Source organism: Copadichromis virginalis, linkage group LG9 (genome assembly GCF_057382275.1).
Source record: "Copadichromis virginalis isolate Kocher_CV1m ecotype Utaka linkage group LG9, C_Virginalis_male_GT1.1, whole genome shotgun sequence".
Classification (NCBI taxonomy): domain Eukaryota; kingdom Metazoa; phylum Chordata; class Actinopteri; order Cichliformes; family Cichlidae; genus Copadichromis; species Copadichromis virginalis.
Genome location: NC_140626.1, coordinates 26,737,912 through 26,760,803, shown reverse-complemented (window position 1 = coordinate 26,760,803; position 22,892 = coordinate 26,737,912). Strand labels below are relative to the sequence as shown.

At 40.5% G+C, this 22,892-nt stretch overlaps 1 protein-coding gene across 2 annotated transcripts in view; it reads right to left on the bottom strand.

Moving 5' to 3' along the window:
• The window catches only part of dok6 (docking protein 6), a 56,652-nt gene extending 34,107 nt beyond the window's left edge, over nucleotides 1-22,545 (bottom strand). Inside the window, exons 1-2 of one of the 2 annotated variants that reach the window (XM_085468518.1) lie at nucleotides 22,384-22,545; nucleotides 22,207-22,296 (exon numbers count right to left, since the gene is read on the bottom strand). In XM_085468518.1, the coding sequence (XP_085324644.1) occupies nucleotides 22,207-22,296; nucleotides 22,384-22,518 (225 nt within the window). In that variant the 5' untranslated portion in view covers nucleotides 22,519-22,545. The remainder of the gene's footprint in view (nucleotides 1-22,206; nucleotides 22,297-22,383) is intronic. The other variant, XM_085468519.1, reaches the window with a different exon arrangement.
• Between the last annotated feature and the right edge of the window lie 347 nt (nucleotides 22,546-22,892).

The following is a 22,892-nucleotide window of genomic DNA, read 5'->3' as shown; positions in this document are numbered from 1 at the left end:
TGGTTAAAAAAATTTCCTGTGAATATTAATTCATGTTAAAATAAAGTCTGTATGTTCAATGTGATAAAAATAAAAACTATTCATTATGATTATCCAAAACCTTATGGACCTGAATGTACAGTTAAGTCCATGAGTTTCTGGACAATGACCCATATTTTTGTATTTTTGCCTCTGCAGCCCCAAGGATTTTAAATCAAACAACCAGCATCTGATTGAAGTGCAGACTTTGAATTCAAGGCGTCTGACAAATTAGCATTAACTGTTTGGGAATTAGATCCATTCTTATGCACAGTGCTCTATTTTCAGAGGCTCAAACGTAATTGGACTGACAAGTATTTTCATGGCCAGGTGAGGCCTGTTCCCTTGTTATTTGTTAACAAATGAAGCACATGCAAGATCTGGACTTTATTCTAAGTTTTGAACTTGCATTCTGTAGCCGTTTCCTGAAACTTGGAGAATGAGGTCCGGAGAGACCTCATTCTTCCTTCACTTACACAGTCATGTCGGTGTAAGTGAAGGAAGCCATCTGTTTTTTTTAAAAAACTGTTTTTTAATAAAAACTTTAGGAATTATTTCAGTTTTCGAATCCGTTCAATTTTATTTGATTAAGGCCAAACAGTCACCTTAAGACTGTTTATATTGTACGGTTATTCAGAGAAAACCCCAACAATCAGACAGCCCACTGTGAGCTAGCAATTGTAAAAACACCTCTGCAGGTCTAGAAAGTATTTGAACAGATGCCATAAAGATTTAGTTGTGCAGATTGATGTGAAAAGAAAAGTATGGAAGGAGAGAAACAGCTTATGATCCAAAGCAAGCCACAATATCTGCCAAACATGGAGGAGGCAGTGTCATGGTATGGGCATATGCTACTTCCACTGGCCTTTGTTGATGATGCGATGCAGCAGGATGAGTTATGAAGTCTGCAGGGCTATACTCTCTGCTCACATTCAGCCATGGACAGCGCTTTACAGTGCAAATGGACAATGATCCCCATTGCACACTGCAAAAAGCAACCCAAAAGTTTTTCAAGGCAAAGAAATTAGATCATCTTTAATGGCCAAGTCAGACATTTGATCTCAACCCAACAGAGCATGCTTTTCAGTTATTAAATACAAAACTGACGTCAAAGACCCACAAACAAGCAGCGACTCAGGGTGACTATAGTAAAAGCCCAGCAGAGCATCTCAAAGGAGGAACCAGGAAGGATTTTCATCCAAGTATTAAAAATAATCTTTATCTTTAAAGTTATGTTAGTTTGTCCAATTACTTTTGAGCGTCTGAAAATAGGGAATTATATTATAAAAATGGCCGTAATTCGCGAACAGTTCATGCAGTACTTTTATAAAATCCCTGGAATTAAAGTTGAAAGTCCGGACTTCAATCACATCTTGGTTGTTTAATTTTAGATCCTCTGTGGTGGTGTACAGAGACAAAATTACAAACAAAAAATGGGTCAAATGTCCAAAAACACTTACTGCATCTTAGGCTCACTGATCTGTGTTATAAAACGGCTTCAACTGCTGCAATTGTAAGTAAACCCTAAAATACACCAGGCACAGCTGCAGTGCATTCTGACACAGCCACCGGAGCTGATCGCGCCCACTCAAGACAATGCTTACTATTCCACCAGATGCACTGGGGTGCGTTTCAGAAGGGTCCCAGAAGCAGATCTACCTGTCAGTAAAGTAGTAGTCATGGCGCAGATGTCACTGAAAATAGCCTACATATCCAGAGCAACAGAGGCTCTCCTCATATTAGTTTACAGTATTCTGAGAACACACCGAGGTCTTAATAGATTTGTTCAGCTTTACAGATTAGAGTAAAGAGCAAGTCTAATTATCATGCACCTCCTCAGCTTCAACAAGGACTTAACTGAAATCTGGTGTCTGAACCTTTCCCGTAATCTTGATTGGCAGCTTTGAGAATGCTTTCAGATATATTAAATACAAACCTGTATGGTAGTCTCGTATTAATACGACCCACTGATCAAAATGCTGCTTTCAGTGAACCCCAATATCCATCAGCCTGCTAAGGTCAGAAAAAAATGAAAAGGCTTATATGAAGATTTAAGGCAGTCATTTTATTGTGTATTCATTTAAATTTGGGGCTGCGAGATGAACCCAAAGGGCCGCTGGAATCCAGACGAGATTGGGTCATTAAAAATTTAACACTTCATTAACACGATCTTGGAATGATTTATGAAAGAAAATTATTTTTTCAACACAAGTTGCCCACGATTTTATGTAATATGTGTGTATGTGTGCAGCTGTCCTCTTTATTCATAAATTAACATACCAAAAACAGAAGAAAGCAAATAGAAATCTTTTGATTATTGGTTTAAAATAGGCTTTTGTAGATATATTTAAATGTGAATTATTGCAAAATGATGGATTTATCACCTCATACCAACTTTTATTGTATTTCATCAACAAATCTAAAAAATTTATTAACTATAAGAACTTTGAATTTACCCAAAAAGTAAAAGAAATCTCAGAGGTTGACTCTAAGAGTCTAAGAGTCCTCCAAAGACACATCCAAAACCCTTAAATGAATTCAAGTTGTCTCATGAATTTAGACAAAAATATGGAACAAAACTTTGTTTTTGAATTGCATGTAACTGCATGGCAAATTGTAGAAACGCTGTTCATGAGAGCATGTTGATGAGAGGTTCTTCATTTTCAATAGCACTGAACACTGCACAAAATGCATTTTCCATCTTACAATACGTATAAATAAACAGAAGGTCTATTTATATCTGTTCAAAAAGGTCAGAAAAAACCTCTCCTACTGAGTTTGTCCACAGGACCTTGATCTTTTGTCATTTCCTAAGTTGGTAACAATGAGTAGGCAAAAAGAGGTTGCATTTCAAAAAAGTGACAACAAAAATAACATATGGGGGCATTGTTAAGGCACATATTTTGAGGTCAGATGAAAAAAAAAGCAAAAAAAAAAAGGCCAAACTCTTCAGTTATAATGCAACAGTCTGGATCTACAAAAAGAAAGGCTAAGCTCCTGATCCATGTAAGCTTTCTACCATGAAGAACAGTCAGTTGTATCCTTCCTCTTATAAGGATTCAGGAAAGAATACATGGAGTGATATCATGCAAACTGTTGATGACAACCTGCTTCAAAGTGCTCAAGATCTTTGATTAGGATGACTTTCAGCAACCTGTGAAATAAGCAGTGAATTGGCTGTGGAGTGGGTAAGCCATAATTTCAGTTCTGCTAAAAATGATGAATAATAGAATATCTTGAAAATGGCTTTTTACAGCACTGGCTTAGTAGGATTGACCTTGAGCAAATGTGTAATTTTCACCACACTGCAGGCTCTCAACAAATAAAATATAGTAGATTTTCTACTTAGCTGGTAGCAATACACTAAATAATGTGAGAGGAGTCATCAGGCTGAATGCATTTTTAAACTGCTTAATAGTCACTACTACATCATTAGACGTGTCCTCAAGACTTACAGGGACTACAACCATCTTTAATCTTCAGAAATAATAAAGTGTTGCAAAACACTGTCTATCCACAGACAGCCATAGAAACAGCTGCCAAACTCCTAACTGCCTCTGCATGTTTATTTTTTCCTGCTTATGGGAATTTTTGACGCCCCTAAAGAGGTTTTAGTCAGAACCACAGGAAAATCACCACTGTTCAAATCTTTTTAATTGAGGTTTCATTTACTTAAGTATAATGGGGCTTTTGTTTATCAAATTGTCATAAAAAAAAAAAGAGGAACAGAATTATGTTGAATTTGCGCAATTGCTAAAAACAATCTCATGCTTACTGCTGCATTTACTGTCACCCCCAAAGGTGCATCCTAAGTCAGGAAAAACCCTCCACTGTAATTCCAGCAGCAATCCGTTTTCCAGAACAACATTTTGCCATGATGACACATGCAGAGACTCATACCGCAAAGCATGCAATTCACACCAGCTGTGCTATCATAGCTGGTATGAATTGTATTTAGGGTGCAATGCTAGTGAACCTGCAATACAAACCTCAATAATCTTGTCTTGTGATTGCCTTTTTCCATGCTACACTGCCATCCCACTTCACTAACATAGCTGGCCATGTGACGGAGAGACGTTGTAAAAGTTAAGTGCAGAAACTCAGTTCATGGACGTAAACACAAACACGTCAAGGGGATTATGTGACAGCCAAGTCAGATAAAGAGAGGACTCCCTTCAGCTGTGTAACTGCAGGGACAACTCTGCTAGTTAAGCTTTGTGTTGGAACAGACAGTTTAAGTGTCCTACATGTTGTTTTAAACAGTCGATGCAAAGAGCAGGAGGATGAAGAGGACGGTTAGTCTTTTGGAGTCGTCAGTAGCTCCAGGTTAAAGGATGATAGTCTTGTTAAAGCATTTATGTTTAAAAGGTCCCTCAAGTAAAGCCTGGAGTGGAAATAGTATGGTCTGGTTTGTTTTTTTGTTCCTTCACTGATTTCATTGTGATCAAGTAATCATGCATGTGATAAAATTAGGTTCATTTCCTAATTTCCTCCTATGGATCCCACTTAAATTACGAGGTATGGACCGAAACTGTGGATCTCCAAAGCTGTGGATTTGTTACCCCCATAAATGTACAAAATTGAGTACGACAACTGAGATTTGCATGAGGAAACAGGAAGAAGTACCAGAGCCAAAGTGTGATCGCATGGAAGCAGACTCCTCATGGTTTAAAGGCAAGCTGAGAACAGATCTGTCTATCTATAAAATAACTTTGCTTTATGATGTAGTGACATTTAATGTAGCCATAAATACCTTAAAGTTCAACTTGGATTCCTATCCGCTAGGATTTTTAGCTGCAGGGGTGTATAAAGCCCTGACTGACAGGCCTGAAAAAGAATTTAAGAGCTCAGACACCTCATGGAACGAAGTAATGAGCCATCTTTTGAGCCGCAGACATTTTCTGTAAGTGGCCTCGAACACAAAGTCCATTCACTTCATGGAACATTATCAAACTTGTGACGTTATTGAGGAACTGTCTCGCCTCTCAATAAAATATGAACCCTATTCCCCCCACAGGCAAAATCACTCGTTATTTGGATGAACTGAGGAACTGTCTAAAGACGTGAAAATGATTTCCAATGACAGCTCGCTTCAGCTAAATGACTAATCACACAGCGGAATAAAAATAGCTGACTGTTAGATTGGGAGAACTAGTGAATACTGAAACACGATCGTAATACCTCAGAGGCACAAATGCTTTTATTATCCCTCAGATACTCGATGAAAGATGGGACAAATGTGGGCAGGGTTTGTACCCTCTTGATGATTCATATCTTACAAACTATGATTTAAAGATGATTGCTGCTGTACTTACAGGCAATACAAGACATAAGAGCCCTGCAATCAAGGTAGGCCCGCGACACTTAGACATAATAGTAACAGACCGGATTTAGCCACAGCTTAGGTGTGGAAAATTTTGCTCTACAGCATCCCGAACAGAAATTATATTTGACCTTGAAATGATAAGAACACATTAAGAAACAAATATTGGGAAAAGCACTGTTCTGTCTGTGTTGTTGTTTTCTGTCTAATTTGCCAGCAGCATGGTGTGGATGAAGTTTCCCTCCTCATTCAGCTCTGCATAAGGTTTACTGTTCCCTCGGTGATAATGATGCCTGATGGACTATGACAGACCAGACCACGCAATATCAGCTCCTAGTGCTAGCAATCAATTTCAGACGGCGGCAGGGTCTGTGCCGGGGTGTCCATCTTTCTAATTTGATTTGTTATCCCGTCGGACAGTTGTTACAGCAATCATCGCAGCGATCACTCCTCCGACCACGACCCCGGCCTGCGGCTCCCCTCCCAAAATCCTCCCAGGACTATTCCGGCATTTTGACAATTCTCAGCCAAATTCAAAGGTTGCAACAAAATTTCTCTTAATTGCACCACCGCGCCCTCTGTCACTCTCTCCTCTAGCCGCTGGCTGTCACCTTTGACCTCATGCATAACTCCCATCCCACCCAACCTTCTCGCCTCCTGTACCGAAATACTTTTCCCGCCGCATCTGAAATGTTTGGACATCCCATAATTTTGTAATTCGCCCCTGACTACAGCTGTTGGCAGGGTGGCAAGCCAGCCGCGCCCCAGTTAATCATAGATTACTTTATCTGGGCCATTCCAAATCCTCATGTGTAATGCAGTGCTACCTCAGCAGCAAGTAATCACTGCCCCCCACCTTCCCCCTTTCCATCCCAAACACACACATACACACACTTCTCCTCCTCACTTTCTCTCCAAGCCCCTGATTTGTCTCTTGCCTGTCCCTCTCTTCTAAATTTCTCCTCTCCCATTCCTCATCTCTTTCTTCTGTCTATGCATGATTGGACATTCTCATCAAACATTCATGAGCCAAACTGGTCCCAAAATGTAATATCAGAGTATTAGCAACTCTTATTTCATTTGTTAAAGCCTTGGCCATGTCTGTGTGCTATTACGCACAGTATTCATAGTCGAGTATTCATAGCTGAAAACTGGATCCCAGTCACAATGTGGCATGAAATATGACGGACAACAGGTTCCAGCTGATTCCTCGCCAAAAGCAAGGGGTCCGTCTACCCAATATGACAAAGAACGCAAGGGCAGGCGGTATTAAAAGAGCATGTAATGGACAGTAATAAAAGAGAGCAATGGAGAAAATTGGATAAGGCCTGGCGATAGAAAAAATAAGAAAAAGAGCAGCAAATAGAGAGTCCAAGGGAGAGCAGAAGGGTGGTGAGAGCAGCTGCTGAAAAAGAATAGACCTGAGCCACAGCAGCAACCGGCTGCAGCTTTCCATTAAGATAAATTATACTTTTAAATAGAACTTGAGATAAAAACATTAAGAACAATTATTGATAGCGACCTCTTTTACGTAAGGTTTAAAAGAATCTGAATCACAGACATAACATATTTACAGTCACTTTATTAGGTACATCTTGGGTTGGAATCACTGTTGTCTTCAGAGCTGTCTTAACTCTTCACAGCACAGATTCAACAAGGTGCTGGAAAATTCCTCAGAGAATTCGGCCCACACTGACATGATACCATCACACTGATGATGGTTTCTCAGCTGCAAATCCCTGATGTGAATCTCCCATTTCACAACACCCCAAATGTGCTCATAAAAGGATTTGGACATGGTCAGCAACAATACTTGCGTTTAATCAATTGCAGGTTCAATGCATTGAGTGTTCAGAGATGCTTGGCTGTAATGAATGCTTATTTGAGTCACTGTTGTCTTCCTATTAGGTCAAAGCATTCTCGACTGACCTCTGGCATCAACAAGTCCTCTTTATCCAGAAAACTGCCACTCACTGGATATTTTTTTCTTTCCTCAGATCATTCTCTGTAAACCCTAGAGATGACTATGCGGGAAAACCCCAGTTTGAGCTTCAGCAGGTGTTTTAATCATGTCCACAAGCTTAATTCCACTAAGTTGCTGCTTGGTTATAGATTTATTACATATATGTGATGACAATCAGTTGAACTGGTTGACCTTGTTCAACTAAGTTTTGTCAAATATGGATCTGACAGCATTTCAATGAGAAAGTAAGGCTGGAGACTTAACAGCTAACAGCCTCACTAGCTTGTTTACCAAAGTGTATCCATAGTTTACCGATTCATGGTGTCTCTGTGGACTATGATGTTTGCAGACAACACTGATGATCAGCAATGAGACTTGGGAGCAGGCAGAAGCGAGGATGGACAGGTAAAGGTATGCTCTGGAGATAAGAGGAATGAGTCGGTGGAAACAAGACAGGATGGAAGTGTGTGATGAGAAGGAGGCAGGCAGAAAGGTGAAGATGCACAGATCAGAGGTAATAAAGGTAGATGAGTTCAGATACCTGGGGTCAAGCATTCTGAGCAGTGGACAGTACAAAAGAGGGGTTAAGAAGTGAGTGCAGGCAGGGTGGAGTGGGTGGAGATGAGTGCCAGGGGTGATTTGTGAAAGAAGGATAGCAGCAAGAGTGAAAGGGAACGTTTACAAGATTAGTGAGACCTTCTGTGATGTATAGTTTGGTAACGGTGGCCCTGACAAAAAGGCAGAAGATGGAGATGAAGATTTTTGTTGGGAGTCACAAACACAGAGGCAGAGAGATAAGGCTGAGATGGTTTGGACATGTGCGGGAGGGGGGGGGGGGGGGGCAGTGGATATACTGGACAAAAGGTGTTAAAAATGGAGCTGCCAGGTGGGAGGAAAAGAGAAAGACCACACAGAAGAGTCATGGAAGAAGTGAAGGAGGACATGCAGAGGGTTGGTGTGACAGAGGAGGACAGTAGGGATTGGGTGAGCTGGAGGAAGATGATCCCCTAAAGGGAGCACCTTAAAGAAGAAGCTGGTACCTTTGGATTAAAAGAAAATGTCAGCTCAGTGTTTTAGTAAGACTGCTGAATAGATGAAATGACAGTTAAAGTGGCCACATCACTAATAAAAACCATCTAAAATGATAAAATGTTGTAAGTTATATTAAAATGTGGACCTTTTACAGGAGTGATGAGGCAGAAAAAAAGCTATGGAGACCAAAAAACATTTCTGTATCAGGCTGGAAAACATGTTGCTGTTGAACATTTTAATATGGAAGTCTATGAGGAGTGAGTCAATTTTGGGGCAAGCCTCAAGAGGCTATTCGAGGAACTCCAAAGAGAGGTTGCCACTTGACATACACTAGTGTTTTTCACATCCTAGAAAGCCAGAAAACAGTCTTAGTAAAAAAAATCTTTCCAATTCTCATGCAAATAAGACTGTTGGGCGCAGAGAAAGTGTTTCTACTGCTGATTTCTTATTACTGAGAGAGAGACAAGGGAGATGTTTGACCCATGCTGGGCTGCGCAGCCTTGAGCAGAACAACATTAGTTAAAATGTCACACACTGTGTGGATTCAGGCGTCAGAGCCACTGTTGCAGAGCATTTTTTTTTCCCCCTTTCTTTTTCTTTTTTTAAAGCACGGCACAAAAATAGCAGCCAAATTATTCTGAAGGAGATGTGGGTCAATATTGAAGTTTCTCTCCCAGGTATGAGAAAGAGTGAAGATAAGTAGTGGGGAAATGTTCCTGTGGTGTAAACAGGGTGACGCATTGCTTGTGTCAAGCGGATTCACGGAGACTTAACGCTGTTTTATTAAGAAAGCAGATAATAAAGCGTTACACTGTGATCATAAGACCATAATCTACCAATACAGTTTTATAATGTTGCTTTCCTTGCTGCAGCAAAGTTATGCTATCGTATATTTTAACTGCTATTGATTTCAATGTGACACTGAGGTTGGCAGACACTGTTGGCTATAGCGTTCAAAGCAGTGCTGGACTTGCATGCATGTGTAAAACATTTTTTTGTCGGGCCAATTTTGCTTTAAGTCATCATTATGACTATTGCCTGCTCTTTAAACCATCCCTCATCCAAACCTCTTTATGTATTACAGCTTAAGTCAGCAATCCTCTGCGCACACGCACACACACACACACACACACACACACACACAGTCACTACAATTTCCATTTAATCCATGTACAAGGCTGGAGCTTTCACAGACAATAACACACAGACAAAGAAGAATCTGACTGTGGGCCTCACCAACAAGCCTACTTAGGCTATTGCAGACAGAGAGCAACAATGCGACGCAGTGTTATTTTTGTTATAACACTAGAATAAGTTGTCCAGCGCTATGCATCCAGTAGCCAGGCTGAATGTTAAACTGAACTAAATCCATAAATGAAGGAGGGCATGGGCTGAATGCAGAAAAAGCACAAAAATCTACTGAGGTCTTGATGTAATGTAGGCAAAGCCTTATTTTCCACTTTAGTATGTTGGTGCTCTCGTCGCCGCCAGCTTCAAGACCGGCAAAATTAGCATCTAGGCCAACAGGTGAGGGGCTGTTAGAAATACAGTGCCTCAGAAGTGACCGACTAGATGTTGTGGGAAGAGGATATAAAGTAAAGGGATGAAAGCAGCTTTTTTTTCCCTTTCCCACAACCATGATCCAACTCCACCAATTGAGCTTAATTACCATTAGCTGACCACTTGATTATCATATCAATAAAGACTGTGAAATCAAATGAGGCACAGACCACTGTGCAGCGTTCCACCGAATATTTGCATGTTTAGCAGGATATTACGAAACGCCAAGTGTTTTCCAGGACACTTTGTGCAAGCGTTTGTTATTTGAATTTCATCAGAAGCCCTAAAAGCAAGTAATCCTCATGCATTGGTGCATTCATTCCCCCCGAGGATTAATTCTAAAGAGGTACTCGCTCACTGATGTTCAGGCTGCTTCTCTGATATGGTTAGCCGGGGAAGCAGCGAGCTCTGTGTCTGCAACGACCGTTTCCTCACAACCAGAAAGCAAGAGATTTGTGTTGCTGGAACTAACTTGACTCAGCCACATTTAGGTTTGCGAAATCAAAGAGGACATTGGGGGGAATAAACGCGCGTGTGCAAGAGAGGAAAATGCGGACTTTTATGTCAAAGAACGGGGTCCGATGGAGTTTGTCATATTGTTTTTGTCTCATTTCCTCCCAAAGAACACACTCCCTTGGAATAAGTGGGCTACGATTCAGTGTCACTCTGTGTCTCAGCATGAAATCATTGAGGAATGCAATTATCACTTTGCCCAACAGACATTTCTCTGAAATGAAAGAGAACAATTGGGAACGTAAGGGGAAGGGAGGGGGGTGTATGTGTATAAATAGGGAGGGGGTGTAACAGCAGCTAATGCGCGCCCTAGTCCCTGCTCTAAACTTCAAACTTACTTTTTGTTAAATTACTTCAATCCTAATCCGCCAGCGTACATCGTGGGTCAAGAGTTAGAAAGGGAAGTTAATGTGTCATTCTTTTATTTTATATTTAACTTTAAAGTTGGTCCAATAACTGCATGTTTTCTATGGTTTTATGACTCTTAAGAGCCACTATTTTCTCTATTATGACCTTTAAATGATCCACTCAAAGTGCTACTGCCAAGGCTACTATTGTGTGCTCCATTTCCCTTGGCAGTCCTTACCCAAAATTCATTCCCTGAACAATAATTCTCACGGAAATATTAAAGCTGTTTAATAGGAATGGGATCAGATTGCTTTGGCCTACACTTGAGGTCATTTTGGCTCATTAGAACGGGAGTGCAAATTTTAAGAGCAGGCTGCTTTTGAAGGCAAGGCAGTCGAGGCATTTCATGCCGAGCTGGGCAGGTACCAAACTGTCACCACGGTGCTCAGCGAGAGGTAAACTGTCACCTCCTTACTATTAAAAGAACTCCCTTGAGAAAGAAAGAGGGAGGGAAGGAGAGTGTACAAACTCAGCCACAAATAAACAGGAAAGAACGAGCTTCCACACCTTTGGGTGACAAGAGCTGCTTCCTTTTTCCTTAGTGTACATGAGACTCTAAGGTCAAGGCTATTTGAACAATGCATTAATAATAGAGCATCCAGCAATTAGTGCCATGTAAAAAAAATTGTGTTATTTGACAGAATGGGAAAATTTTCATTATTCAACAAGGTTATTTGGCTGCATTTGAAGCAAAACAGGTGTAATATTTAAATATTTATTAAAGAACTCCATAATAATGTTTACCTATGTGCCACAGTGATTAAATTAAGAACGCAGACACAAAGACAAGCCCTTTAGCTCAGATACGCACACGCAGCTGAGGCTATCTTTGGCTGTACACTGTACTGAATGTGCTTGGCAAGCAGGCTGATGAAAGGTAACTGCAGGAGAAGAACTCATTATAGATTGTGATTCAAACATAAAAGGTTGCTGTGTCTTTTTCTCCCCAAGAATAACTTCATCTGATTCTTTTTTGCATCCGTGTATACAAATGTCATTTTTTAACAGCTCATTTCAGAAGATTGGATTTGAAACAACCTTTCTAGATCGCGCAATGGCTAAACTGAATTTGGCAACACTTTCAGAAGCATGACTGACTGATGACACAGGATCTCTGACTTCTAGTCAGACACAAAAATTAACAAACCTAGCAGTAAATTCCCTTTGGATACTAGCCATTTACACGCTGCCACGTGAAGTCACCCATGCACACATGCGAACGCACGCAAACACAATGCCCACATACTCAATGCGCACATGCACGGACACACAAACTGAAAGTGAGCGTAGCTGCAGAGCTGCACCCCGAGGGCTGGTCTGTTGATTAATGAGGGGAGGAAGGTAAGAAGAGGAGGCTGAAGCAGAAGTGTTAATGGAGCTATGACAGATTCCTCTAGGCCTGTTGTTTTATAGGTGAGTCTCCAGTGTATCTGCACAAAGTAGCAAAAAGCTACTACAGAGGACTGTAAAGTCCCACTCTAATTTCGGGGAGAGATGCTGATCAAATAGACTTGGATATGGAGCAACATACTATAGCCATTATTTAAGGAATACATGTATCTGTGAACACCTTATTAGATTATTATAGCTCTTATTTTCAGCCACAAGACAAGCTCGAGTTTAAAGCAAAATTCATTTCACTGAGACATCTCTACAACGTTCTCTTGTAAAACACTTCTGAGAGACATACCTTGGGTTAAATGACAGCACATTGAGTGATTCTACAGGAACATCCAATCTGTTCATGACTTGAGGCAGTTTGGAGGAGAATCTCAATAAATTGCTATTCTTTATTGAGATTTTCTCTAAAAGTATCACTTGAAAGAAAGATGTGATCTAGAATGGATACCAGCCCTCGGGGTGCAGCTCTGCAGCTACGCTCACTTTCAGTTTGTGTGTCCGCTAAATAGACTAAACCAAGAAGAGATGGGAACATGCTGTCTTTACGCTAAGGTAAAGATAGATGGGTAGATGGGATGGTTTGCCATTTATTTAATATATATTTATCTGTGTTAGCTTGATTGGTTTAAGCTTCTATTGCATTGACTTTTTCTAAATGGTCTTTGCACAGCAGCATTAATTTACCACAATAGAGAATAAGGTTGGCAAAGGTTATAAAGCTAATTAATACTTCATTCAAAATCAGAAATGCAGCTCTCATTGTGACAATAGATATTTTTTTTAAAGTATATAACATGCCTGGATCATGCATTTGCAATTTTCATGGAAATTCATGCGATTATAAATATATTATAGAAGTATTGTAGTGTTGTAGTATTGAGTAAGTATTGTGGCATAGATTCAACAAGGTGGTGGAAACATTCCTCAGAGATCTCGGTCTATGATGGCATAACAGTTACTACAGTTTTGTATTGTAGGCTCCACATCTATGATGACACTCTCCTGTTCGACCACATCCCAAAGGTGCTCTGTTGGATCGAGATCTGGTGACATTTGCATAAGCTATGCTGTTCGTCATATTCAAGAAACCAATTTGAGATGACTCGAGCTTTGAGGACGGGCACATTATCCTGCTGAAAGGAGCCATCAGTAGATGGGTACACTGTGGTCATAAAGGGATGGGCCAGCAGGCACTTCGGGACCAAAAGTGCACCAAGAAAATATCACCCACTTTCTTATACCAACGCTATCAGCCTGAACTGTTGATACAAGACAGCACTGATTCATGCTTTTATAATGTTTATGCCAAATTCTAACCCTACAATCTGAATATTGCAGCAGAAATCAAGACTCAGGCTGGGCAACTTTTTTACGATCTTCTACTGTGTGTCTTCTACACACAGTAGAAGCCCATCTGTTTCAAAGTTGTGCAGTTATGCAGAACTTTAAGACATAAATCACCTTTATTTCCGATTCTGATGATGAGTTTGAACTTTAGCAGGTCATCTTGACCATTTCTAAATGGTTAATTGCATTGAATTGCTCTTATGTGATTGGCTGATTATATATTTGCGTTAAAAAGCAGCTGAATGGGAGTAACTAATAAAGTTTCCGGTGAGTATATATAGAAGACTTTTCAGTCTGGGTTAAAGTGCTAGACACAGTCCAGCAGACAATCTAACGTCATATATATAGAGAGAGAGAAAAAAGGAGTAGCAGAAAAAAAGCAGTGTTGATATAATGGATATTTGTAACAAAAAAAACCTTTCTGCTGGTCGTAATCATTCGAGTGGCTTTAATGACAAACTAGTTATAGCATTCGTCCCCTACCATGACAAAAACCTCTTTTGATAATTAGGAACAACTGAAATCAATAATGTGAAAATATTTAAGTGAAGTCCTGGCAAAGATTTATTCATGACTATTCGTGACTATATAATAGAGGCCCATTTTTCAGCATGAATAATGATTGTTGGGCTGTTGTTCCCCATATCTTGTTAGAGACGCAATTCATCAGGGCCAATAAGAGGTGGCGATTTGTCTTCGGGGTTTATCTGATGGAGGAAGCTGATGAAAACCAATGGAAATGAACACACAACGTATGGCTCTGCATATCTGTGAGTCAATGCACTGAGTCCAAAATGATCTATCACAAAAAAGAGGAGCTAAAAGTAGGCTGCATGCACCCACAAGGCACAAATAAAATCATAAGCAAAACTAGTCATATTAAAAATCCTCTGTCTTCTTCAGCTCCAATTTCCTTTGGCAATCAGAGACGAAGTGCAGAATGCGGCTAATTTTTGCCCACTGGATGTAAAGAATGACTGATTTGCTAATTGATATAACCTGACTTCATTGCACAACTTCAGCCACATTTATCCATGTTGTTTGGAAGTCTCAATTGCTGCAAGTCTAACACAGCTGACAGTGTATTTTCTACGCTCCACTGACAAGTACAGTTCCTGGGATGAAAAATCTCCTGACATCCACCATTCTGGACAGCCTGTCATTGTTAATAGTGAGTGCATGGAAGTGGCAAGATCCTATCTTAAATGGCTGTGCCATCTTGGACAATAGACACATTGTTCTCCACTCCTTTGCTTCTGCTTTGGTGGGTGCTTGTGTGGCAATAAGGGGAGGGGGACATACCCACACACCATCACAATACATGCTTTCCACATAAAGGCCACTGATACTGGACACAAATACCCACTTGTAAGTCAAAAACAGCGGCGACTGAGAAAGGAGGGACGTTGATAACAGCTAATGGAGGGAGTGACTGTACGCTGAGATGGGTAGAGAGTCCAGAGGAGTACTTAAAGAGTAACAACTCTTCTCTTCTTTTATATTAAGTGTTTAAAAAAAGAGCAAAAGTGCTTTGTTTGTGTTGTTAGCGTCTTTATCCCTGTGCACTTTAAGCTGCAAGCGAAGCATTTGTTTTTGTTTTACTAAAGATGTGGTTTGGTAGCACAGAGGAAATTTTATTCCAAAAGAAAAACACAATCCCATTCGCCTTGTGCTTATATGCTTCTACCAGCCAGTACAAATCAATATCTGTCCAGAGCTATAGATTTAATATATAACCACTTTGAAAGAATTTCATATGTTTAGATTAGTGTCTCTAATTCAAGACCCAACCAAAAGTGAAATACGGCCACAATCTTCTGTGCTGTTGAGTTGTGGCTCTGAATGATGGCCAGAAAAGTAAGTTGATGTTTGACCTTTTGGACATAATTTTATCCAGTTAGACCATTTTCAGAGATATTGCTGTAGCAAGAGTACAAATCTTTGAGTCATAGCCAAAAATCTTGTTTTAGCACGGCCTTAACATGGATGACCAACTTATAATTAGTTCATTGTTAAAACCAAGTAAACAGTTGTGCCACATTTTAAGAAGATGTACTAAATTTGATGGATGGAAAACCTTAAAATGCAATACCTCTGATCACAGCTGTTGATAGAAAGCAGGCATAAAATGGTCCAAAAGCAGCTCGTCAAATGTGAGATGGTGAAACTGGAGAGTGTCTTGTTATATTTGAAGAAAAAAAAAAGGTTGCTTTTGTTGGACGAAACAATGAAATTGCTAATCTTTTCAGCTCTGAATGGAAATTCCCGTTCAGCTCTATTTCCAGCCTTCGTTTCTTGCCCAGTGTTGCAAATACGGATGGATTCACGAATGTTACATTTATCCCATGAGTAAGCATTCATGATTAGTGTCTAACCCCCGAGCCAGTGCGGCTGATGGAAGTATTACTCCATGTAATGTCATGCGTTCAATCACAACAAATTATTCCTCTCTGTCAGTTTCTAACAAATCTTTCCGTTGTCTTTTCTATCAAACACTGAAATCTAATTCCCCCCACCAACACCAAAGGAGGTGAAAATCTAAGACGCAATAAACTCCGGCAGTTGTTACTTGTTTGCTTGTTTTTTCGAGTTTCTAGATCGCAAAGGGTTATTTGCAACAAAACAAACTGTATGCATGCACAAGATTGCAAAATGGTTCACTCATAAAAAACTCATTTTAAGACCTCAAATCACTTCTGCAAATCTATAAACAGGACTGTATTCATCTTTTTGCAAATGATATCCTTGTGCTAGGATGATGAATAACTTAAGCTCTCAGTCTGCAGCCCAGATTATTGGTTTACTGATTATTTGTTTATATTCAGACTTTTTGGTTGATTGTTTTTTCACTCCTCATTCCGGACCAGACATAATGCATTTTTAATGTGTTTTCTGCTTTGACATTTAATGCTGTGCTTGGACCAAGGCACTCTCAAAAATACACTTAGATGGCATTAGAGCTGTCCCTCTCAATTTTATTACTGCTATTATGACGTGCACGAACAGCAAAGCTTATATATTATTCGTGCTTTAAAGATCGAAGTTAGTTTGCGGGGTCCAATCTTTTTATTTGTGCTTAAATTTAAAGGTGAAAGTTGACCAATTGTGCAGTCCGGGACAACGAAGGTACGCTCGCTGATTTTAATTTCCAACAGCACTCTTAATCTCAGGAACTTATTCCAGCTCACTGAATGAATATGTGTAATGTGAATGGGGTCATTTGTTGTCACATACCCGCAGAGAATTATAACTCCTTACACTCACTCAGCTCTGTGCAGCTTTATATCGTCTTCCAGCTAACTGTTTTGCCTTGGCTGCTCTCAGTAGAGAGGAAAAAAAACATGATAATGACAGTACGCTTGTTCAATGTGAGCGGCTACTTTAACCTAACATGCAGTCATGTGATCTAGTGCTAACAAAAGAAAATTAAGGTTTTATGAAAAAGAAGTCATTTGTTGTTGTTTTTTTCATGTGGTAAGAACCAATACTATTTAAAGGAAGTGAGAAGCACTCTGTGTCCTCTTAAAGTACTACCCAACTACCTGTGAGCCAGGATCTGTTCTACAGCTTCTTTGAAGTGTCAAAACATGTTTGTGAATACAGAGACTGGCAGACAAACTCACCTCCAGCAAACTTAAATTGACCACTTTTGCTAAGACTCAAAGTAAAGTTGGACAGACGCAGAGGGGAGGAGAAAAATATTCACAAGTTGACCTTTTATATTTACCGCAGTGTTCCTAAGCTTGGGAAACATGTACTGTACTGAGACTGACACACAAATTACTCAAAGGTCACCTTATTCAGCCTTTCAAGAGGAGTCCATCCCACTGATAGCATCAGCCGTTTTTTACTGAAAGGAAACAAAGAACCTGTTTTGATGACAGAAATATCGCTACTGCTGTTTCTTAGACGCTGCTAGATTTTGCTTTTCTCTGCACTGAAGCACTTCACTTGTTTCTGGCTCTTGTAAGGATTTAGTTTATTTTCATGTTGTAAAAAAAATAAAAAAAATACTGTATGGTACAAAGCCACAGGATTAAAATTAATTGAGAATCCACACACTGTTCTCTGGCAGCAGATTGTTTACTTGTTTGTCGGGTGCATGTGTGTGCCAATTCAATGTCGAACCAAGCCAACTTGGTGTGTGTGTGTCTGTGTGTGTGTGCCTTTGCACTGTGTCAGGGGGAATAGCCTGTTGGGGTTATGGAGGGTGCAGCGCGGGGTGATGAATAGGATGCTTTTGTGCTCGGCCCCACAGCTGTCTACAAACCAGTGAAGGAGAGAAAGGTGAGGGAGAAAGGGGGTAAGGTAAGAGAGATAGCCAAATAAAGGGGAAGAAAAGAGCAAGGGAGATAAAATAGCGCAGAGGAGATGAGAGCGTCACTGCTCCGCATGGGGAGTACAGGTGAGATACTGGGAGCTGAGAGGTGAGAGAATGGGTTTAGAGGTGAGGAAGAGAGGTGGGGAAGGGGGGATGTGAGAAAGGAAAGGAAAGAGCGACTGCTTGTGCATTCAAGAACACTGCACCGTTGTCTCTTCAGCCAACACAGAGACAAAGACGTTGGCTAATGTAGGAAATCGTTGACATTCATGTGCATGGACAAAAACAAAAAATGCCTCCAAAACAATAAGAAAAAAAGAGGGCGAGAGAGGAAGCAGACCTGACCTCATGGCCTCAACCTTCACACATGATGGGGTTTGAAAATGAGCCAATCATAGTGAGTGATGCTGATGAGTTCGGCCAAAGCTGTTGGTGTTGCTGTGGCCACTTTAACACCTATCACATAAGGACAACCACTGGACTGTTTCTAATAATAAAAAAAAAAACATTTAAAAAAGTAAAATACATTTTAAATGGCACTGCATTACAATAGAGGCCGATGTGGGAGCACCAGAAGGTCAACTGTGATGCAAAGTCTTGATATGTGATATTTCAGAGACCTTTAAAGCACTTAAAACATTAAACAAGCATCACATGAGAAGGAAAACACCAGAAACCTTTCCGACCTTAGACTTAAAGCAGAGCAGAGACAGTTCGCAAAAAAAAAAAGAAAAAAAAGCTGCCTGCTGACAGGCAGGGCTCGATATATTTTCAGAGCTGAGCATCAGAAATTGTCAACTGTCAACTTGTGTCAAGTATTTTTGACCAAGTAGATCCTTATTTACATCCACTTTTAGATTTCACTGTAGCAACATTCTCGAGAGGCTGTTTCACCAATGTTTATGCAACCCCAAATTCAAAATAGTTAGGACACAGAATGCAATGATGTGCAAATCCCATAAACTAAATATTTTATTCACAGTCGAACACAGAAAACATATCAAATGCTTAAGTCTTTCATTTTAAGTATTGGCTCATTTTGAGTTTGATGGCAACAACACGTCTCAAAAAAGCTGGAAAAGTAGGTGGTACTAAAAAGAAACAGCTTGAAAGTAACTGGCTTACTTAGCAATCGGTCAGTAACATGATCTACCAAAGCCTGGATCTACAGATGGTGGCTCAATTTCAGATGTTCCTCAACTTAAAATTGCAAAGACTTTGAATATCTTATCATGTAAAGTACATAATATCAGCAAGAGAGTCCAAGAATCTGGAGAAATCTCTGTGCGCAAAGGCTGAAAATCAATATCTGTGATGTTCGGTCTCTCAAGCGGCAAAGGGTGTTTTCATGGAAATCACTGCATGGGATCAGGAACACTGTGTATATCCATATATGCAGGTTAAAGCTCATAGAAAACATGAACTAAAGAGAAGAGAGACCATCTGGCTTGTTCAGCGCTCAGTTTAAAAGCCTGCATCTCTGATGGTATGGAGGTGCATTAGTGCCTGTGGACTTGGCAACACATTGGCACATCTGGAAAAGCACCATCCGTGCTGAAAGGTATATACAGGTTTAGAGCAACATATGCTCTCATCTCTTTCAGGGAAGGCATTTCATACTTCAGCAAGAAAATGTTAAACTGCATACCGCACGTATTACAACAGCATACCTTTGTAGTAGAAGAGTGTGGATGATGAAATGACCTACCTGCAGTCCTAGACCAGTTGTAAACATCTGGCATATCGTGAAATGAAAAAAATATAACAACAAAACCCAGGACTGTTGAGCAGGTAGAGTCTTATATCAGACGAAAACTTAACTGCAAAAGTCCAGCAGCTGCTCTCCTAAGTTACCAAACTTTTGCAGACTGTTGGTTAAAGTAGAGGGGACGCTGCACAGCTGTAAACGCGACCCTGTCCAACCTTTTGAGATTCATTGATGCCATCACATTTAAATCCCCCTTATATTTTTCATAAAATGGTACATTTTCTCAGCTCAAATTATGTTCTCTATGTTCTGTTTTTAATAAAATGTGAGTTTATGAGACTTGAAAATCATTGCACTCCATTTTTAATTACATTTTACACAGCTTTTTGGGGACGCAATTTGGGTTGTACATTTAGCATTCAAGAATATACTTTAATACAATGAAAACTGCCTTAGTGATCACTAAAAATGTCTAAAAGGCATCAGTCCCAGTTCTTCACATGTGTAGACACTGTCGTGTTGTCTGACAGTATTAAGTGGAACAACTGTTAGACAGTTTGCTCAAATAAAACAAAGGCTCTGCATGTTCTGGTAAGCTGCAGCAGGAATGCAGTTGGAGAAAATGTGAACAGAAGTAAATATAAATAAAGAAAAATACTGCAAAATACTGAAATAAGTATTCTTATTACTTCAGAGCTGTGTGTAATTGCACTGAAATGAGGTCCATTATGTAGATTTGCCTGTATTTTATTGATGAAGAACCCAAAGAAGCAAAGAGATAAATACATCTCTCTATCCAAATACGTGTATTCATTTACCCTTCTAATCTGACTCTCTGTACAGTACGTTCCTCGTGTGTTCTGTTTTACATACATAAACATTACTGAGGTGTTGAGTCATCGATAACAGGAAGAAAATTGAAAAAATAATGAATTAAGCTTAATAGAATCTCTGGTTTATGTTGAGAAAAGCTGCAAAACAACTTTTTTTTTACATTTCTAGACAACTGTGAATAACATTTTCATTTTCATCCCTCTCCAAATCCTCCCAAGAACACTTAAAATAATGCAACAGAAAAAGAAGAAAAATCGCCTGTTGATTCAGGCACACAGATGCCCGATCCTGCTCGCTCTTGTTGTTTTGTTCTGCCTGTTTCCGAATGAGAATTGTCCTGGAATAACTAACCCTAGCGTGGACAGATAAATGCATTCCATCTTCCCACACCAGGGTGCTCTGAGGCGATCGCAGCATGACTTTTCTATGATGAAACAGCAGCAAGCGGTGGAGGGCTGAGGGAGTGGGCGAGCAGGACACAAACTGCTTTTCTCCACAAACAGCAGGATGAGATGCGGAGCTGGCAGCGATATGGCATCCATACCACGAGCTCAGCCAACACAGCATGCGTCCTCACACTTGCTTTGCAAAGTCATAGGCTATCCACATCTTCTGACCACATTTGACTAATAGCATATGCGCGAAATAAACACACTGAGTCAACTGAGCTGTGTACGAGCAGGCGGATTTGCATGTTAACAACGAGAAATGTCTCGCGCCTTCATTTGTTTCGTGCGGCTTGTAAAGCGACTGTTACTATCAAAGAGTAATCAAAGATATCCTGAACAGCAGCAAACAATGGCAGAACAGTGTTGATGAAGCCAGGTGATGATGAGGGGAGGCAGACATCATTAGCCCCCATCATCACACTTCATCAGAGTAGAGGGAGTGTGCCCGCTCTGTTAGCGTAATGAGCTGGAAGTATGAACAAAAGCAGATGGCTTTATGAGTCAGACAATAAGGCACTCATAATTGAATCTATATCATTCATTTCAATTTAAGCAGTCAAGCCATTTTTCCTCCTTTCTGTATCTCAATAGAAATCCTTAATCAATGCATTGAGGAGCTGCCATCATAATGAATCAGGCGCACTTCAATGAGACTTTTCAATTCTGCTGGGAATAATTCATGAAGGCTGAAAGAGAGGTAAAGTACAGCGCAGCCTGTGCTGTATGATAAAGGTAGGAACAAGTATTTCCCATCTTAACATCTGTATGAAAGAGTGTTTATTTTTACCATACATCATCCATAAAGGGACTAACATTACCTTATTACACACAGGAATGTATGCCATATGACTAATCGTACTATAACGTTACATATTTTTTATATCCCTATAATCTACTGATTAAATCTACCAAGTTGGTTACCCTTTCTTCGAGCTTATACATTCATAAGACTAGTTGCAGGCTAACATTCTGGAAGAAAACCAAGTTATGGCTGACAACAAGCACAGGGTATGATTCACAAACCCCTGGCACATGACACCGGCTGTCAATCACCCAGACTTTACCATCACCTCCAAAGTATTTGTGCAGAAAGCACCGAGTGAAACTTGGCGGCTGCTGGAGCTTCTCTAATCTGTTTTCCCTCTTGAAGAGCTCACAGCAGGACGCTTTGCCCGTGGAGCAATTAAAGCCTCTTTCTTAATCCAGCTGCCCTTGACTGCAAACAACTGGAAGTCCTCTTCCCTTTCCTTCCTTCCTTCCTCCTCCTACACTACCTCCTCCTTCTGTTTCTCCTCCGCCTCGCTATACAGCAAGTGCAACAGTACTCACCCCCAGTTTCTTACTCCGTATCCTCACGTATCCCTGCTTGACTATATCGTTGAAGTTAGAAGCCATGGTGAGAGGGAAGCTGGCGGCTTCCTGTCCGAAAGAAGGAAAAAGAAAAGAAAAATAAAGTAACCTCTCTCTTTCTCTCTTTTTTTAATTTTGAGTAGCGGAATCTTTTACTTGAGGCTCGGTCCGTGTGACATCCAGCAGGAGGAGAGCGAGAGGTGGGCAACCTGCTCCGGTGTCAGCCAGTATGACGCTTGGGTTGGCCGGCTTCAGCGGCGCGATCCATCCGGGAGAGGAGGGAGATACCATTCGTCAGCTGATTCACTTCAGCCGGAGAGGAGAGCAGAGGCGCGCTTCCTGGACCACACCACCACGCACCGGCGAGGGGGGCGTGGAGGATATGTGCTGAGGAAGGTGGTGGTGGGGGTCATTTTTATTTAGTTTCATATTAAAAGCCCACTTTGTTCAAAAACGAAATCCCCTTCCTCTCGCTTTCCCTTTTGCAATCGTTGTAATTCAAAAAGTCACTTAGTGGGAGTCATACCTACTGTGATTAATATCCCCGAGGAATCAGTGGAAACTGTAATGGTTGTCTACTGGATTAGTTGGCATTAGTCCAAAATGCTGGACTCTATTTCCTCTGTTAGTCTATTTTAGCAGGACTAAGCTCCCAGTCTCAGAAT